This window comes from Diadema setosum, chromosome 19 (assembly GCF_964275005.1).
Source record: "Diadema setosum chromosome 19, eeDiaSeto1, whole genome shotgun sequence".
Taxonomy (NCBI): Eukaryota; Metazoa; Echinodermata; class Echinoidea; order Diadematoida; family Diadematidae; genus Diadema; species Diadema setosum.
The window spans coordinates 25,883,794-25,904,877 of record NC_092703.1 but is presented as its reverse complement, the minus strand read 5'-3'; the positions used below and the strand labels follow the sequence as shown (position 1 = coordinate 25,904,877).

At 39.4% G+C, this 21,084-nt stretch overlaps 1 protein-coding gene across 1 annotated transcript in view; it reads left to right on the top strand.

Moving 5' to 3' along the window:
• The window catches only part of LOC140242381 (metabotropic glutamate receptor 1-like), a 172,351-nt gene that overhangs the window by 125,497 nt on the left and 25,770 nt on the right, over nt 1-21,084 (top strand). Inside the window, exons 3-5 of the mRNA XM_072322117.1 lie at nt 1,890-2,152; nt 14,392-14,644; nt 15,857-16,031. Of these exons, the coding sequence (XP_072178218.1) occupies nt 1,890-2,152; nt 14,392-14,644; nt 15,857-16,031 (691 nt within the window). The remainder of the gene's footprint in view (nt 1-1,889; nt 2,153-14,391; nt 14,645-15,856; nt 16,032-21,084) is intronic.

The following is a 21,084-nucleotide window of genomic DNA, read 5'->3' as shown; positions in this document are numbered from 1 at the left end:
TTAAAATGAGAGATAGATAAATAACTGGTAGATTAGATGACAGATTGATGGATGAATAGAAAGATAGATAGATAGATAGAGGGGGAGAAGGTGTGAGAGAGGGAGAAAGGAATGAAATAACATATACGAACTGACGAAACATTAGGAATATTGTTAACTTAATCTATAAAGGGCACTACTCTTGACAGATGAGTAGGATCAGCGAGATAAAGGATACTCTCCAGCACACGAATATCATGATATTTTGTATCGTGTAGCTTCCGACAAAAACAAACAAACAGACAAACATGATACCACAAGCAATCAAAACTTTATCACGGACGGATCTTGCTGCTGATATTATGCACTGACCAAAAAGATACGCCTCCGGCAAGGAACTCCAAAGCCAGGTTTGATGGGATCTGGCTTGAATGTAGGACAGGCAGGTGGTGCGTCTCTCTATATATTTTATTCACCTGTTGACAAAAAAACAAAAAACAAAAAACGAAATAAATATTTCTATCCACTTTGTCTATTATTTTTACTTTACGTAGACCGCGTTCGATATTGTCTGACCTGAATGTGCGCTAATCCAGTTGAATTTCCTCTTTTCCTGTTTTGTTTTGTAACTGTCATGTTTTCATCGATTTTCTTATAGCATTTCTTGTGGGTAGAAGACGTCATATATAACTTAGAAAAAAAAAAGATTACTGAATACATCAAATTATGACGATTGAGAAATTTGAAGTTAAGATGCAGCGTAACATTTCCTTCGTCAACAAGGATCTTACATAATTGAAGAGCCTCTGCATGTCCTGTTGTAGTACGACAGAAGACTGGGTATGAATCATGCAACAACAAAAAAAAATCGACAACCAACAACTCAAAACTCAAAACAAAAGGAACTTTCTTCATGTCCTTCTCGTGATAATAAGTTACAATGACAGCCACCAATAACTAGCACATGATACATACAAGAACATTATCAGCCTAATTTCATCAAAGTTGCTAGAACCAATCAGTCAAGTAAGCCCCGTCATCTTACATTCCAGCCTCTTGAAGTCTTTGTTCTAAATATTAATGTACAAGCCAGGTGCTTATCAAATTTGTGCTGGTGAATGTGAATATTCAGGGGCGGATCCAGGAATTCTGTAAAGGGAGGGGGGCGCAAGTAATATTTCTGGTGCCACTTCCGAGTTTCATTTCATTTTTCTTTTTATTTCTCTTGTTTTTACCGAAAAATAAAGGGGCGTGCGCCGGTTTCGCCTCCCTCTGGATCCGCCACCGATATCCTTGCCAACCAAATTAATAAAAGATTTTCGTGCAGCTCTTATCTGTAAATTACCACTTTTTGCTTGGCTGTTTTCAACTGCTCTTCTAAAGTATCATTCTATGTTTTGTGAAGTCTATGGTTCTGGAAATCATCGCAAACTAGTGGTGACTTTGAACTGGGTTTAATGCTATCAAATCTTTTTCAATGTATGCAAGATTTGCAGTGAAATTCAGATGTGTCATTTAATGGTGAAAAGCTGGCAATTTTTAATCATAGCTTCCCTAAGATATAACTCAGGGTGTTTCATTTTTTTATCAATCAGAAACATCCAGTAACTTGTTTACTTTTAAGTCACTGGTCACTATTTGCTAAAATCCTCTGATTCCATCAGCAAAAAGGCGTGGCAAAAAAGGGTGGTAATGCACATACAGAAGATATACACGTCAGGTTTCATCACAAAGTAAGCGTACGTGGTAATTGGTGTTGTTGAGACTGTTGCGCTTGTGGCGGCAGCACGCACTTTTCTTCTCCCCTTTCCTTCAAGCTGTAATAAAAAAAAAAACCCCAACAACTCCCAAAGTATGTCCCTGTTCTTCCAGTTTGACTGATATACTGCTTATGTTGTTTTCCCCTGTAGCGATGGATGGGCGAACCGCTTGGAAGTTGTAGAAGGGGTTGAGGAGGAGGCGGTTGGCGGTATTTCCCTGAAGCCGCGAACGGAGCACTATCGAGACTTTGACCCGTATTGGTTCGGCCTGAACCCGAAGAACAACACCAGGAACCCCTGGTTCAGGGAGTTCTGGCAGGAGAAATTCAAGTGCGTCCTGCCAGCGGACGATGCAGAACCAACCGAGTCACCCCCAGGTCGAGATGGTTCGGATCCCCCATCAAATTGCACAGGTAGGCAGTCTTTCGCTAATTCTCAAATGCGTTCAATTTTAAACTCTTCACTTTCCTATATTTCTATAGATCCCCTCTTTTAATTTAAGAAAGAAAGGTAATTTCGGCCACATTAACGCGGGAAAAGGCAACAACAGCATCAATTGAATACGACAGGAGGTAATTAATAGTTAATCTTAACGTTAATAAAACATCAATACAGTTTTCCTTTAATTTAATAGCGACACTCTTTGACGTCGTTACGACGAACATAATAGCTATCATCATGATCATAGTTAACTACACTAACCCCTTGTCTTCCTGAAACTTTTGATTCAAGAACTTCTATTTCCAGTGCATTATTTTATACTTTCTTGTTCTCATAACTTTCAAGTAGCTGTTAATCCGAAGAAAGTCTTTAACTTAGTCCGGAACTCGTTTCTTTTGTCCGTCATATCCCTTAATAACCATGGACACACTTTCCATTTATTATTTCCGCACACACACACACATTCTGTGCACAAACACATAACCACTTCAACACATTTTCTACGAGACAATTAAATTCATAGATAATTGAATATTTCATATATATTTGTGTATGTGTGTATTTGATTAATTGATTCTTTTTTATTCATTTATTTATTCATCTGTATATAAATCTTTAAAAACTAAAAGAACACAGCATGTACTTACAGGTTATTCTCCATTCATTATCCACCTGTCTGATTTGTTTGTCCACCATGTCCGTTTCAAACTGCTTTGTGCATGGATTGTATAAACAGCGTGCACTGAACAAGTACGGTTTATAGTTAACAGGCAATAAAATTGTATATTATACCACAAGCCGACCTGATCTGCAGATCACGGGTTGATATCACAGATTTTGTTCAGATTACCATAGTATCTGCTGTAAAAGTGCTATGATGCTCTATCAACATACTGGGTTGCAGTGGGGAAATTGATTAAAATCCACTGAGAAAAAAAAGTTTAGATATATCTTGGATATATATCTCAAAGCCTTTGGGAACATAAGGAGAAGATATACATGGATTCATTTTTATGCTGAATAACAGAATCTGCTCATGATTTACCTTGTCCAGATGAAGAAGATTGGAAAAACGAACAACATACTGAATTGCAGTAGGGAAATTAATTAAATTAGAATCCACTGAGAAAAATAAAATAGAGTTAGGATATGTCCTTGATATGTATCACAAAGCCTTCGGATATAATATACAAAGCATACATGGATACATTTTATGCCGAATATCAGAATCTGCTCATAATTAACCTGTTCAGATGAAGGAGATGTGAAAAGTGGCATGCAAACTTTATTGCTTCCTTTAGAGAGCAATCCCACGCCTCCCTTCTCCCCTTCCTCTTCCTTTCCCTCACCCTCCCCCCCCCCCCCACCGTCCTGCTGAGGTTGCACAGATATGTCTATAAACCATGCAAATTCAAATAGAGCGCACCTGTCATCGCGAACTGAATAGTGGAGGAGCGATTAGAATGTCGCGTCCTTGTAGCGCTGTCGTATTCTCGAGGCTTCTGACTGCCAAGCTCGGGTTATCCAAACATCACAGATTCTTCTCCCGAGACGCCCTCTCCACGTACTGGTTTATCTTAAGGCCTCCTGGACATTTAGTTTTTCCCCGTTGTAAAGTTTTGTTTTGCTTGCACAGACGAAAGACAAATATCTTCGGAGGACAATGACTTTGAGAAACATGGTTTTATTTTGTTCCAAAACAATAATGTGCTATTCTGTTCCTTCGTAGAGTAGTAGGGCCCCATCTGAAAACGTTATCGACATAAATATAAAGTATATTTTGCTTCTGAGTGTGGGACTGGTACTACAGAGGAATGGAGAACTGTAATTTACATTCAGTAAGAATTCAAATGAAAACACATACAAGTGCCCCGAGTCCTACTTTCATATCTTCTGTAGATCAGGGACCAGTGTTTACTGTGTGTTCATCTTAAATGAATCACAAGAAGACGATCTAGAAAGAAAACGTACGCTTCTTTTCGGTAGGTATTCCTTGGTCAAATTAAGGTGTTCAACGATGACTAGCGAGCACTTTTGCTCAAAAAAATGGACCTACTCCCCCTACCCCCCCCAAAAAAAAAACAAAAACAAAAACAAAAACAAAACAAAACCAAAGCAGAGCAAACAAAATACAAACATAAACACAAACACAAAGCAAAACAAAAATAAAGAACAAAGACAATTTGATACGTTATGAAATCTCCCACGAAACGTATCGTTCTCCTCAGCCAAAATGGTACCCCCGTCGGAAACATTAGCTGACAATTTCTTCCAGGAGTGGTCGATTGCTCCTTTGATGGGGGTGAAGATGGTAGGTGTATCCTCTCGCTTCCCCCCTAAAGGTATCCTGTCATCCGTTTACAGTCCCAGCGCTGCCTTCCTAAAAAACAAATAAAGCATCTAGTCAGGAAATGATCGCTTTGGCTCACGTACATTCCATTGCAACTCAAACGTCCTGGCTTTAAACTTTGCTAGTTTGTATTACCGCCAGGGATTCACAGAACCCTTTTCTTTGTCTTACGTCGAGCTAAACATTGGATAAGTAACGCTTTCTCTCCGCTCAGGACATGTTGTTTGAACTGTAAATAGCCAAACATGTTACAAGGATGTGGAAAACGTAGAGCAGAACACATTGCAGCACGCGGAGAGAAACTCCATTGATCTAACATAGAACCTTTGTGATACACGTTCGTCCTTGACGCCACAATATTATCAGAGCTTATCGTAATCCAGTTGGGTTAATATTTGGTCTCGTCCGTCGCAGCATACGTCATCTCATAGTAGCACAGCATTGTGGACGACATCATGCATTAAAGGAAATAAAAGAATACTTGCCCCGTTTACCCAACTGGCAGGGAAAATTTGACGTAATAAATGAGATTCGTTCCTAGAATGTGCAAAACACAAAGTAGGGTGATTTTCCTTAAACGAATTCCTTGATAAGTTACATAAAAATGTTGTTGTCCTCCGCTTCAAAACTGTATAATCCTATTCTATCGTATTCTCATCCGCCTACTTGTTGACATTTCAAGACAAGGAAACATTTCAAATCGTTCACTGATATCGTTGTTTGTATATGTATTGTTTTTTTTTACTCTAATTAATTGATTTTTTCCTGTTATAATTATAAAAGTCCGTCTATTCAACGCTTGATTTCAAGTAGAAAAGTATCCACATGTGGTTTTGCATTTTTAAATTGAATAGCTAAACGCATAACAGTGGTATAAAATGAAGTGAAATGTGATGTCATCAAGCAAAATAATGAAAAGAAGCTGTGATTGTCGATCGATAGGGATGCCCACTGATGATTACAGAGAAAGGGGATGGGGAGAAAATGACAGATGAGATGAGAAAGAGAAAGGAAAAGTAAATAAGGAGAGAATGGGAGATAGAGGAAGGGGGAGAGGGTCATTATTGGGAGGGGAGGGATACCATAGAATCCTGGAAGAGAGTCACGATTAACCACGATGTGGACAGGAAACATGAACTCTCTCGGATAAGATGGAGGTAGTGTGATGGAGACAATGCGAGTTCCTTTCAAACTTCGTTATGTCGAATCCATTCCTGTAATTCCCTCTTTATCTATCTATCTCTCATAAGAGATAAAAGATGGAAGAGAGCAAGAGTGAAGGAGGGAGAGAGAAATGGATGGAGAGATTGTGAGATGAAGATAGAGAGATTGAAAGATGCCAATACGTGAGGAGGGATATATAGATTTAATGTATATTGCGAAAGATAAAGGTGGGAGAGAGAAAGGATGAAGGAGAGAGAAGGAGAGAGATGGAGGGAGATATTGGAGGGAGAGAGAAATACATATTGGATGGAAAGATTGTGAGATGGCGTGGGTGAGATGGAAAGATATGCCAAAGATGTAAAATATATATTGTGAGAGATAAAGACGGACGAGAAAAGGAATGAAGGAGAGACAGTGAGAGATAATGGAGGAAGATATTGGGAGATACTGGAGGGAGAGAAAAATATGTATTGGATGGAGAGATTATGGAATGTAGAGGCTGAGATAGAAACATGCCACCAAATAGCCAATATGTGGGGAGGGACATAAAATGTATATTGTGAAAGATAAAGATGGAAGAGAGAAGAGAGAAAGAAAGAATAAGAGACAATGAGAGATAGAGGGAGATATTGGGGGTTTTGGAGGGAGAGATAAATGTAATAAAGAGAGAGAAATATATATATATATAGAGAGAGAGAGAGAGAGAGAAGAGAAAGGGAGATAGAAGAGAGAAAGAATGAAGGAGAGACATTGAGAGATGGAGGGAGAGATATTGGGGGTTTGGAGGGAGAGAGAAATATAATATTGAGAAAGAGAGAGAAATATATATTGCAAGAGAGAGATGGAAGAGAGAAAGAATGAATGAGAGACAGTGAGAGATGGAGGGAGATATTGGGGGTTTTGGAGGGAGAGAGAAATATATACATTGAGAGAGAGGGGGAGAGATAAAAGATGTATCGAAGACAGAGGGCATGAAAGAGAGAGAGAGAGAGAGAGGGGGGGGGGAGATGATGGTACAGGGGGAGAGATGGAGACTTGTCTGCGGAGGAAGTTTGCTTTTGCAGTTGTACCCGGCTTGACCGTATTGAGACAAACTGCTTAGTGTTTGCAAATGTTCCTGGAGTCGTTTCCTACCAGCTATTTGGACACATATATTAAACACAGCGGGTGCCTCGCTAGTCAAATAGAACTCACGCCTCACTTCCCCGCGGAACATTTCTGCGGCGCTAAGTGGCCCTGGTAGAGTATATGCATGGGATACAACGAAGGTGTACTGTCATGCGTCTTTGCGTTTTGTTTTTCCCTTGTACGGACTATATATTTATTCATGCAACAACATCTCGAAGAGATCATTGGTGTTGATAAACTAACCAGGGAGGAAGCAGAACTTTTGATGAATGAGAAATTTGATTGTCAATTGACGATAAAGGACAAGGGAAAATGAACAAAATACTTTAATATGATATAATTTACCAAAATCCAGAAAATAGGAGATGTTAATGAAAGCTTCTTCAGAGAGTAAGAAGAAAAACAAACAAACAACAAAAAGAATTCGCACACATACAGATGGTGATCAGTGATGTACACGGATCACTTAGAAAAACAACAACTTGTCGATCAGATGTCAGTCCAACGCGATGTAGCTTGAAGTGAAATAGTAAAATGGACTTCTCTCACACAGCTGCGAGTTGGGGAATGAGTGTGTGTCTTTGTGTGGTGTGCATGCGTGCGTGCGTCTGCGCGTGTGTTGTGTTGTGTTGTATATTTACTATACTTCCTCTATTGTTGTACAGTCTTTTCATTTCACAATGTTCTATTTACCTTATTCTCTGTTATCAAAGGAAGTGAAACATATGGTTTGTCGAAAAATGAAATACCCTTTGAATTGAATCAAATTGAATTGAATGTATGTGTGTACGTGTGTGTGTGCGTGCGTGTGTGTGTGTTTGTTTGTTTGTGTGATATGAGGAAGAGAGAAAGAGGGAGAGAATGCAGGTTTCATATCACTGGAAAGCGCGCAACCAAATTGACGAAAGTTCCTGTTCTGAGAAATGTATACAAGTCCAATAACATGCTCGACGAGAGAAACAACATTACTACATGTACTATATGATTAAAGTGACCCGATTCTCCTCAGACCATATTATAAAATATGGTCCGAGCTAACCTATTCTTACGTCATCACTTCTTCACGAACTTTTGATTTCGACCAGGAAGAGGCAAACTTGCATGCACTCTCTTTTTTTTCTCTCTCCTGTCTTTCTTTTCCTCAAACGACACTTTCCATTTGCCTAATCCGTCTATCTGGGCCATAAAGTCTCCTACGAATTATGACATCCAGGCTCTTATTTGCCGCCATTTTAAAAATCTTCAATCCCCTCACTTATGTCCATCATCCCCCGTAGCCTTATCCCGGAAATCGGCCGACTTCTAGTTACAACTTATTTTTTCCCTCGCCTTTCTATTGACAGAGCAATCGAAAAAAGCCCGAGCGACGACGCAGCATAACTCGCCAAAATGACAAAATGCCAATCTGCCGAATGCGGATGAAACATTATACACGTTTCTTTACATAGAATCCTTTTTTGACAGTCTTCTTCGGGCAATACTTCTAGTATAAAACCTCCTCGTATACAGTAGTCGTACGCAATAAATTCACCTTTGCCCATGCACTAAATCTTTCGTAACCGGTAGGGAAAAAAATATTTTCAAAATGACGCTTGTGAGCACTACAAGAATATAAGAACTCTAAATCTTTCCTTCTTTCTTTTTCTTACTATTACCAGTATCAATAATTCTTAGCTTACTATGACTGATGCTACAAATATTACAGTTACTACAAAACTATTTCTGCAATTGTCGCAGCACGCTCTGTAACCCATAATAAACGTGACATTATAATCAAATACATGTACTGGTTGATGAAAATAAAAACACAAATCACGAAACTACTTCAGATTTGATCTACTAAAATGGAAGAAGGAGTAGCTGTGATAAGTCACCTGTTATTAAGAGACATGTCGGTATTTTTTTTTGAGCGCAGTCAGTAGAAAACAAGTGGATTAAAGAGATATTTTACGATTTGAATAATTTTGTCTTAATCATGGAGGGGGGGGAGGGGAGTGCTTATCTTAGGAAGAAAGTTTGTTTTCAATATTCACGTTTATCATGACGTCATTACAAATAAGTAGAATGAGGAATACTTCAGCTAATCTATTTGTTGTGCAATGGCATTATCATGAAAAACATAGATGTTAGTGTTCAACACCAGCTCATTTAATGTAGGCCATGATTGTAGGGGAAAAAGACAACCATGATGTCATCTGTCCATGTAAAAGGCAAACGATTACATTATCACGGTGGAATGAAATTCCAACCCAATTCAACAGCTCACTTTCATGTACTGTTCAAGACGTTCGCGTAATGATAGAAGTTTTGTTGTTGTTGCTGTTGTTGTTGTTGTTGTTGTTGTGTGTGAGTGTGTGTGTGTGTCCAAATGCACATAAGAGGGTATCCCTTAGACAAACACACATGCGCACATGCATCCACACTCACGCACACTCACACACACACACACGCACACACCGAGTAAACTGTTCAAAATGGATTAGGATTTGCTTGATGTGGCTACGGAAGCAATGAACACTCTGTTAACCACTGCACGGACGGCTTGATGTCCCCTACATAGGACCCCGCATGGATTGAGTATTTTAAGTGCAGTGCTCACGGATGCCATAAACCACAAACCTGAGAGTTTTCTCTTCAACGAACACCTTACCCCGTGATGAAAATTTGACAGAATATGTTTATTTTCAAGCCAATGAAAAACTTTCTTAAACATGCTAAATATCGTGGATTGTTTTTCACTTAAACAGAACCCTGCGACGAGCGTCTCAGTATAAATATACTTGCTAGTTAAAATTATCCTCATGAAGTACCGGACAATAAGTGATATTTTCACTCCGTAAAGAAATCACAATATCAGGACTCTGAAGCAGAACTCAAAAGCCTCACAGCTCTTCCTCTGTACGTATCTGTATCATCCGTCTGTCATTGCGCTTTGCTTTCCTCGCGAACTACTTTATCCCCTGAATTCGGTCCAGAAATTGACGAGAAATCTGTTGGAGTTGCGCTCGATCATTGCGGTATTTAGTCATCGGATCGATGTGGATATGCTTTACGGATTTTTGGCGGCTTTGATGGGACACGCTCGCCAAACATCACGCGAGAACAGGAGGGGGGGGGGGGAGGGCTACACTATTTGTCATGGAATCCAAATAAGCTATATAACAGTGACAGAGCACGAGTATAGTCAAATGCAGCCAATTCCACCCCGCTTCACGAAGGAGAGTACGCTGTCAACGGTCAAAGGAGTGTTGCTGTTGTCAGTGGTAATATGAAAATAGAAAAAAAAAAATAGCAGAGAATTGTTTGTACACATCGGTGTATGACAGTCTACAGCGTTTAGAAAGTCAGGACTGTTGTAAACAAAAGATTATCGGGATAGGAAAGACGACAAGCCAGCATATGAAGAAATGAAGAGAAGCAATTAAGAGCAGGAACAAAATTGTAGTACTTGGTCCTTCTTCACGCTCTATATGGATGGGATCAATGGACGCATCCTGGGTGCACGTCACGAGTTCGACACCTACGAGTCATACAGCCCAGGAGTCATACAACCCATGAGTTTGACACTATTAGAGCAAGTAAAGCCCATGAGTTCGACACTAGGCAAACGAAGCATGTGAGTACGACACTTTATTAGCAAATAAGGACCACGAGACCGACACGTTAAGCCCCATGATGTACGTAATGTCGAACTCGTGGGTCGTTTTCGCCTAGTGTCGAACTCGTGGACACTTTTTTTTTTTTTTTACTAGTGTCGAACTCGTGGGCCTTATCTGCCTAGTGTTGAACTCATTGAGTGTATGACTTATGACTCCTGAACTTATTTTTGACTAGTGTCGAGCTCGTAGACCTTTTTTGACTAGTGTCGAACTCGTGTCCCTTATTTGCCTAGTGTCGAACTCATTGACTGTATGGCTCATGACTCGTGGACTTTTTTTTGACTAGTGTCGAACTCGTGGACTTTGTTCGCCTAGTGTCGAACCCGTGGGCCTTATTTGCCTAGTGCTGAACTCATTGACTGTATGGCTCATGACTCGTGGACTTTTTTTTTGACTAGTGTCGAACTCGTGGACTTTGTTCGCCTAGTGTCGAACCCGTGGGCCTTATTTGCCTAGTGCTGAACTCATTGACTGTATGACTCATGACTCGTGGTTGTCGGTCTCGTGGGATGACCCCGGCAGGTGGTTATTGAATCAGAGTGTGTTGATCAGGTGGTTTTTCCTCTGAGGAGAGGGAAGGGGGGGGGGGGGGGGGGTGGCTAAGATCGGTGAAAGGAAGGGAAGAATATCTTCATCTGTCTCTGTGTCTTTGTCATTGTCCTTACCTCGGTTTTGTATCTCAGTTTACAATGATACCGAAAACGTAACAGTATATCATAATAATTCGTTTATGTAAGGGCACACTATTCACAAGTTTGTTTGTTTTGTTTTTTTGGTTTTGGTTTTGGTTTTTTTTGGGTTTTTTTTTTTTTTTTTACTTCTAGAGATGTGCCCTCAGCATGTTCAAATTGATCGCATTGTTACCTCTACGTATATATTGAAGATTGAAGATTCAAATTTATTTTCATTTCCATGAAATAAACAGAAAATTATAAACAATTAATAATAAGTAGAACATAGTTGTAATAATTGCAAAAACGTAGATTAACAAGGTACATGTGAAAATGAGTAACACACGAAGAAAACCTAATTGTACTCAATAATGAATATACATATGTCTTTATCTATATCTGCTGGAAATAAATGTCACTGAACTGAAACTGAACTGAATTACTTTCATGTAGGCACGAGGGCTTAGAATCTCCTGACGTAGTTCTATCCACCACCAAATTATTTTATAAGAAGCTCATTAGTGGGAACAAGCTAAAAGGTATCAAGACAATTAGCAACCAATCGTATAATGTCTGGAAAAATTAAGATTCTGTAACGCTATGAAAGTTATTCGTATTCGTATGCATGTAAATAATTTCATTGCGTCAAAGCGATATTGAGACAGGGCCTTTTGTTCTGTTTGTAATTGAAATGTCCCTTTAGCTTTCAATGGATTGCGCATGACAGCGTGATAACTGAGCAAATATTACGACATCGCTGCATATGTACGAATTGACCTGAATGTGTCAAATCCGATTAAGCGATATACACTGATCGCTCTCAATACGATAACTTTCTCGGCTGGCATATGGTGAATTAACGCTTCTTTATACCCCCCGATCGTAGCTGTTGTAAGCAGAGCTGTTATAACGTAGTAACACATTGTTTTATGAAAATATACTTAAAATGAAGGTTTGATGTGAATATATTAAATCTGTATAATCATGCTGAAATAGCGATAATCCTTAAAACGAGCAGTGATCGATTGCCTGCAAAAAAAAGAAAAGAAGTGGAAGAGATGATTCAAGCCTTTGGCAATGAAATGCACAGCGACATTTAAAGGACTGCAATTCGAATGTCATTGGTCCTCGTCATTTTTGTCTTGACCATTGCTTGCTCGAAAAACACTTATTAAAGACCCAGTAGCGTTGGGATAGGCCTATACCATTGAGCGGGAAGGCTGGCCCGGTTTGGTTTCATTCGAGAATCCATACAACGAATTGTGTATCATAGCTATGTCACTGATCTTCGTGAAAGTAAACAGCCAGAGTCTCAAAGGGAGTCGACCGTTACCGATTACTAGTAACGTACACGTCGATTTATTTTATTTATTTATTAAGTCTTCTTTAAAATCAGGGTAGTCCCATTCAGTGCCACAAAGGCCTGCTTTACAAGGGAGCCCTGCGTTGATACATTACATTGCATGTGCACACAATAAAAAACAAGAACAAAACGAACATAGATATGATACAGCTAAAGAACAATCGGTTCGTAAGAACATAAAACACATAAGAAATGGCATAAAACGAGCATAAAACGATGCACATTAGTATACATTAGCACATTGGCTCAGGTACTACTCGTGGTTTTCGAATGTGCCCATATAGGTAGCAAATGAAATAGGCCACCCAGCGAATGCCCAGGAATCCCCACGCTGCGGGGTCTTCAGCATGGCGTCATATGGGATGGTCACGTCTTTGTGGTCACGTATCGACTATTACGGCACTCGTAATGCTAAAGACGACTTCTCCGTAGATATTCCAAGGCAACATTCTCAGCGCAATGTGTTGTAGGGCGTACAACTGTTTTTGGTGCGACACTCGTTCTCGCAGATGGAGATGCAGACGATAACATCATGAATGTTCTGTCTCATCTGCAAGCCCCCTAACGGGAAAGTGTGGTCTTTTTAAATTTGATCACTCCCTCTCAATCTAACTATGTTCGCGATAGACCTATAGGCTGTAGTCAGATAGATCAACTGGGTGGAATCACAGAACCATGTTCGGCAAAGCCCAGATGTCCATAGTCTTATCGAAACCTTTTTACAAATGAAGAGTTTCATCGCAAAACGAGCTAGCTTTATTATTGTTACGTTGAGATACTTGCGATTAAGGCTTCTAAAAAACAAAAACAAAAAGATAAAAAAAAAATACGGGATATATCTAATCACAACTTCAAGAACATTCTTTGTTATGTTGCAGTGAGTTATAAGTGGAAAGGTTTTATTCTGCTTTCTCTGATGATGGACTTTAAAAATGTTTAAAAATGACGTTTAACCCAGTTTGCGATGAATTCTGAGTGCACTGACTTCAAGCACGTCCGCCATGTCCCTGCTGACGAATGGCTGACGTCTGATGCTTGAACATGTTGAAATATGGATGAGTTTTCGTTTGACTTTTGAAAACATGATAAATCATACGACCTCCGCAGAACCCACGTATACTGTTCTCTTTCAATGAACATATTCATCTGCTGTCGTACAAGAATTAAAGTCATAAATTATAATGTTTGCTTCGTGTTGGTGACATTTCATTTTGTCGTTCTGAAAAATGTCATTATAAAAGGGTACATTTTTTGTTGTAAGTAGGAGAATATTGTTCATGAAATTACTCATTTCCGTAGCATGTCAAAAAGTATCAGCACGTCATTACACGCATTGCGTCATGTTTGAAAAGAAACATTTTAATAGCAAAAAGGCTTGTGGCATTATTTCCCATGTGAAAGGCGTTATTGAAAAGCTGTGTGGAAAACCCCATGTCGTCGTTACCGTTGCGAAGCCAGTATTTTTTTCTTTTCAGCTTTGTTACCATTGTTTCTTGTGTGAGTGTGTGTGTTTTGGGGGGAAGAATTAAACAACTTATATTTAGAAGACCGATGAGAATTATCTTGTTGCTTTTTTTTTCCACAGTCCTTGATTAGTTTATACCTCTGCTTTTACGAATGTAATTGCAGGTATAACTGTGTCAAATATGCAGCAAGATATAATTATCTCTATTCAAATACAGTACTTTCGGATGACGACTCGAAGATGACAGCCACTTTCTAAACCTAATTTCTTGTGTCGCAAAGGTACAAAAACCATAGCTGTTTTCTTTCTCAGTAGTTTGATAGCCAAAGCCCTTTGCCCCAGATCAGCTCTAATCCTTCACTGAACAGATATCCCCCTTTTATTTATTTTTCCACTCTCTCTCTCTTTTAGGCGAGGAAACCTTGAATGAACTCAATTACGACCAGGACACGAAAATGAGCTTCGTGGTGAACGCCATCTACGCGGTGGCCTACGGCTTGCACTACCTGCAGCAGAAGATCTGCGGTGAGGGCGCTGTTGGGCTCTGTCCGGGGATGCTACCCATTGACGGGCGCGTTCTGCTCGACGTCCTCTTCAACGTCTCCTTCCAGGGCGTGTCCGGAGACCACATTAAGTTCGACGCAAACGGAGACCCTCCCGGCAGGTAATCGGTTGTTGAAATGTATGCATGACCTGATGATACCTCAAATGATGTAATGATTACCAGTGGGGAAGTATGACCCCAGACTATAAAGGTATTGTTTACCATTGGAAGCACTGATTTAAAAAAAAAAAAAAAAAAAAAAAAAAAAACATGTTCAAGCTAACACATTTGATCCATGTGTAGGTCAGTTGTATCACAAAACATCCTATCATATAAAAAATTTAGCAATAAAGCCTAAAATATAAGAAGATATCACTATTTTTCTCAATAAACCATAACTGTAGACGGTTTATTCTAGAAACAATGTTATTATAACTGCTGTTCACATTTTGTATATTTAACAATACTTAACATTAATTAAACTGATTAACATTTTTACATTGGTTGTTTCTATCCCTAAATCACACTTTAGAACTACTTTGAAGCACTAAAGCTGGATTTTGATTTCGTCTGCAGATGGTAAATAATGCCTTTAAAGAAAGCCCGTTCGTATAATTTCACTTTGCACATGAGCAAAAAAGGTCGAGATAACACGCGTGTTTAGTTTGTAAATTCACTTCATGAGATGAATATAATTCTGTGAAATGATTATTCAATACACATGTAATCTGTATAAATGGTGTTTGCAAGCGCATTTACACGACAGCAAATCTTGTATTTTACAATATTGATAACAAAAAAGCTTAATTGCATTCAATACAAAACAATGAAATGAATGCTTACACAAGTGTTGATCGACGGGCCATTTTAGTCACGTGGTCTATGCAGTTTCATTCTTTGTGTGAGTACGAGTTTCAAACATAATTCTCAGTGTCGCCAATGCGCAGAAAACTTATGCGCACGCTGAAGAGCCCTGTCATAGATGCACTGTGGGATTCCTCGGTGCCCTTGTCGCTTCCGGTTGTCTCGCGCGTCGCAGTTCCCATACGATTAAATGGAGTTGTTTGTCTGCTCTTCCGTTGTTATTCCTGTTTTCTTGGCTATAATTCAGCTTTAAAGGAGTTGAAAGTGTCTGAATTTTACTGATTTGCTGTTTTTTTTTGTATCTAAATGATTCATTAAACTTGCTTGTAAAACTTGATTTTCCTTGGAAAATGTTTTCTACCAACATATATCTGTGTTATTGTTGCATTTTTGTTTGTACATATTCTTGAAAAAGAAGAGACTTTTCTGAAATAGATTAACATTTTTAGATTGAAATTTAAATCGTAGATACGACATATATAGTTTCCAACGACTGGACGATGGTCAGTTTGGTTACGTAACTGTGGGGGACTGGCAAGACGGCTTACTGACCATGAACGACTCCATGATGATGTGGAACAATGGCTCGACGACGATGACCAGATCGTACTGCAGTGACCCATGTCCGCCACACCACGCCAAGGTCAGTAATCTGCTCTAAATCTGTAATGCCGGACAGTAAACATGATTCAGTTCGTACACAGGCAGTGGTCATGGTAACGATAAAAATGGTAGTCTGAGGTTGTATAAAACCCTAGTCTTGTAGAAGAAATAAGAGAAAAGTAAGAATTTGATCGTAAAACGGGTAAAGCGCCATATCGAATTATCTTAAGTTAAATTCGTCCTCAAGGTAAAAGAAGATCTTTCCAACAATACCTCCAATGCTACGTATAACAAAGAATATCACTGAAATTATGAAGAATTCCCCACGTTTTCTTATTATGTTCTATGTTCTTAGCAGGTTTAATCGCGAATATCTCACTTTGGTAGTACAGGAGTCAAGCTTTCGATCAAACTCTTTAATGTTTATGTTTTTTAGATTAAAACTAGCGCAATGTTAATCTCAATATGTACGAAGTGGAAATACAAGCTTCTACGCTGACGCATAGCTTGTCACTGCAGGAGGAAATTTTGACGAAAATTGCCAATTTTCTGAACGATTATTAGAGCACCGTAAAAAAGCCTACAACGTACAATAATTGAATTACACATAATATGATTACAGAAGTATCTTTTACTTCCCTGTGATAGAGCTATTTCACCAAGGTATCCTCTGCGGAGTGCAAGTACATTAAAGTTTTGTTTAAATATATAAATATGAAAAGTACGGTGTTATTCGACAATTATTACTGATTCCCTATTAGAAGTACGCTGGTACCCGGTGTAATTAGAGTGATTTGTAAATGTTAGTCTGTCAAATCTTATCCTCTTGCGACAACTCAATAACGAATCACCCATGTGAGTTCCCCGTGTCGTACTATGACAATACAATATACAGTGCGTATATATATAAAAAAAAAAAAAGATAATCCAACTTTGGAGGGCTACCATTTCAAAATTGTCAGCTATGGATAGTGCAATGTTAGTTGTGGGGAAGGGGGAACTCTTCCTCTTTCCATTGATACCTAATTATGTTGACAAATATCATGTATGACTGAGCACAATAACTTTAAAGGCAACAATGACAAATTACACTTTTTCCAAGTTTGAGTGTTATCGTGCAGGAACAATGTATGTCTCACTGAATGGATGGGATCTCTCAATGAAGGTAGTAACATCAGCAGGCTAGCCTGCATGACTGCAGGTTTGTGTTTAGGGCTTCTTCTAACCTTCTATGGTGTGTAATCTTCAATATGGCCACATTGTCGCTAACTTGGTCACTCCCACAAAGGCTAAACCATTATCCATTTCTCTCTTCACATTTGAATTATTGCCACTTCATGGGGTGGAACACCCTGATCAGCATAGCTGGTTTCCATAGGGGTCCACAAATTCAAGACTTTGTTTGGCGCTGCGAGCTATGTGTTGAATATGGACAGGGAAAATGGACTGCGTGGGTTTGCCTTAGCAGGAGTGACCAAGTTATCCGACAGGTGGCTATGTAAAAGGTTATGAACCATAACATGTTAGAAGAAACTCTAAACACATACTTGCAGTTATGCAGGTTGGCCTGTTAATGTTACCACTTCCATTGAGAGATACCATCCATTCAGTGAGACATGCATTGTTCCTTCAAATTAACACGCAAACTTGGAAAAAGTGCAGTTTGTCATTGTTGTCTATAAAGTTCATGTGCTCAGTCATGCGTGACATTTGTCAGCTAAATTAGGTACCAATGGACAGAAAAAGAGTTTATCTTTCCTCACAAACAAATTGAGCTCTCCATAGCTGACAATTATGAAATGGTAGCCCTCCAAAGTTGGATTACCTTTTTTTGATACGCTCTGTATATCGATGATAATGAGTGGAAAATTTGTCGAAATAAGAATTTACTGCACATTTCGGATATTGACAAGGGTGAAGGGTGGACTATCTATACAGCAGTAAAATCGTCGTTGACAATGTATTGTTGTTATACAGTGTCACATCACACAAGACAATGTATTGTGAGTATCATAAGTGAAATAACAGGGGCGGATCTAGCTTTTTGTAATGGAGGGGGGTGGGGCGGTATGCGAGGGAGCGTAGCGACCGAGCCCGAGCGAGCGGAGCGAACGAGGGGGGGGGGGGGGGGAGGGTGTGGGAGGGGGGTGGCCCCCCTCCCAGAGTAGGGAGAATTTTTGAAAATCTGTGTGTGAAAATGGCGTTTTCTTGCATCTAAAACACCACTATTTTTGGTATAGAGGTCATTGCCATAAATATAAAAAAATAAAATTACAAGTTTAAAAAAAAAGATAAGATTAAACAAAAAATGGTCCCCGGATTTTTTTTTTTTTTTTTTTTTTTTTTGGGGGGGGGGGTTGCAACCTCCCCAACCCCCCCCCCCTAGATCCGCTTCTGAATAAACTATCATAAGTGAATGTACACTTTGTGTGAGAGACACATCCACGTGTCATTTTTGGTCAGAGGAAAACTGTCACCGGTAGACACAAACACCACCACTATATTCACATACAGTAACAATATGTCACACGTCTAGGATTCTAATTTTCCATTATCAACAAAACAGTATTGAGATAAAAACTCCGGTGTTAAACAACAGTTAGTGAAAGACTATTATACTGTCATGACTATTGTCAGTTGTAGTAAGTTACTATAAGTCGTAAATGGGAGGTGAATGTTTCTGATAAAGATACGCAATTTAAGCATAAAAGCTAGTGCATTTGAAATGCCCCCTCTGCGATAATCATTCATCGACGGCTAACGTATTCCTCCTATTAAAGTAAGTAGACTAATTGGCCGAATGAAATTTACACACTGTGCATGCTTGTTGCTGCCGATTTGCACAAACGCTTGATAATTAATGGGCTGTATCAAGCCTATGGTCACAGTAAGTGATGTTGAAACATCTTTCCACTTAGCTCGAATGTGTATAATTTACTTCACGAAAGTGCCTTTAAGATAATTAGGAATGACAATCCTATATAGTACGGTGACCCTCACAGATTGCGAGCGGCCGTCACTTGATGCTTTGCCTCATATCGGCGTTTCGATGGCGTCGTCTAATTTTCTTTTAGTCTACTTTATTTTTTGCTGTATATGCGACCTTAATTTCGCGTCTCGTATTCGAATATCATATCGGTTTCTTTTGCCTTTGTAACTATATAGCTCTCTTTTTTTTACCCCCAGTATTCATTCCTTCTATTTTATGACTCCTTGGATTTGACGGCATCAATTTACCCACAAGGACAGTATCTCTCCAATACAATCCCCCGCAATCTGTTTTGTGTATAACGTTACACAGTTGCCCGTCATTGAGAAGGTCCCTCATACGTTTTTGTCATTCTTCGCGCGTTCTTTTTTTTTTTTTCTCTCTCTCTCCTTTCCTTGATGAAGTCGGTTGCTTTAATCAAGATCATGCGGTATACATTTTTCGATCAATGATAACATAATTATCCATGGTTTCTTTTCATTGATTTGACTGATTTCTTAATCAAATAAATTTACGAGTGGTTTTCGCTTTCTTCATTTGCTATATTATTCTATAATGTTAGTTCAGTTTATCAAACGTTTCCATAAAGTGACTATACAAATTCCATTTTTATCTGATCTACCATACAATCATTGCTTGTCTAAGACGAATACTGGAAAAGGATGACCATAAAAATTATTGGCATGGATAAAACACAGGTGTGCGTTATTGTTTGTGTCCATTAATTCCAATCCCTCGTCACTGACTAGCTACGTGGGTGCACGTCGACACCCACGAGTCCTACAACCGGCAAATCATACAGTCCACGAGTTACACAACTCACGAGGCATTCACGCCACGAGCTACACACACGAAGTGGACAAGACCCATGAGCTTAACATCATGTAAGATTGTCTCACGAGCCTTAAGGTCTACGAGCTTGACACTATGGGCAAATAAGACCCACGATCTCGAAACTAGGCAAAAAACGGTCCTCGAGCTGGACATTATATTATCGCGGTGCTTAATGTACGTAGTGTCGAGCTCATGGACCTTCTTTGTCTATAGTGTCGAACTCGTGGGCCATATTTGCCCAGTGTCTTGCTCTTGGGCTGTATGACTCGTGGATGTCAAGCTCGTGGGATGACCCCTCTAAGGTTACCTGTTGTTTCCTGTAGAAGGTCTAACGGAGTTTCTCAATCTCTTATACGAAACAGGTTAATCCACTGGGATAGTATTGTCCCATTCAGTGATCACCTAATATTAATCATTATTGTGATCCTCACCAGCACTGGAAATATTTCTGCGATCATTATCGGCAACAAGGACTCACCTTCTTCTTAGAACGATCAAAACAAATCGAAATGTACGAAGCAATACGTCAACGCGATTAGCAGTGACAAGAATCACGATAAAGCATGAAAGTATTTTTGTGCTTCGATGACTCTATAAAGGAAGATAGAGTAAACAAGACGTATATATTACTCGTTACATTGAGGTCAACCACTTGAAGACTAGTCCAAAATGTACCTGGGTGTAGTGTCTATGGGAAATATGTATTATAGCGAAATCAGCTCGACCTCAACGGGTTAAAAGAATAAGGATAAAGCTAATAAAATGAAAGGAGTATTATGTGACAAATACTATACATTGAAAAGACGTTCGGCTCAGTCACGCAACAACGTAACAGGAACCTAACTCCATAGAAAAGTTCCAAGCAATTTCTCAACGAAAATATCACTCCCCAAAATAGCTCGGAATCTTAGAAGAAAATCGCTTTTTGCTGCATCAAAATATACCTCTATTCGCCACCCCGCTCTGACTGGTGGCTTTGCAATAGACTTCAGCGGCTCAGCGTTTCGTTACGGACAAGAAGCAGCTGGCGAGCTCCGGTGTTGTCTGAGTCGGAAGAAATGTCCATGCATGGCGGTGTCGGATCACGCGGCGGAATATTTTGGGAGGAGCGTTGTGCGGGAAAAATCCTGAATTCTTCTTCTTTAGTCATGTCTGCTCTTCTAGGTATTTGTTCTTTATATTTCCTCTTCGTTTCAATAGAAAAAAAAAAAGGACGATGCAATGTCATGAGAGACTGTAAGATATTTCTTTTTTTTTTCTCCCTCTAACA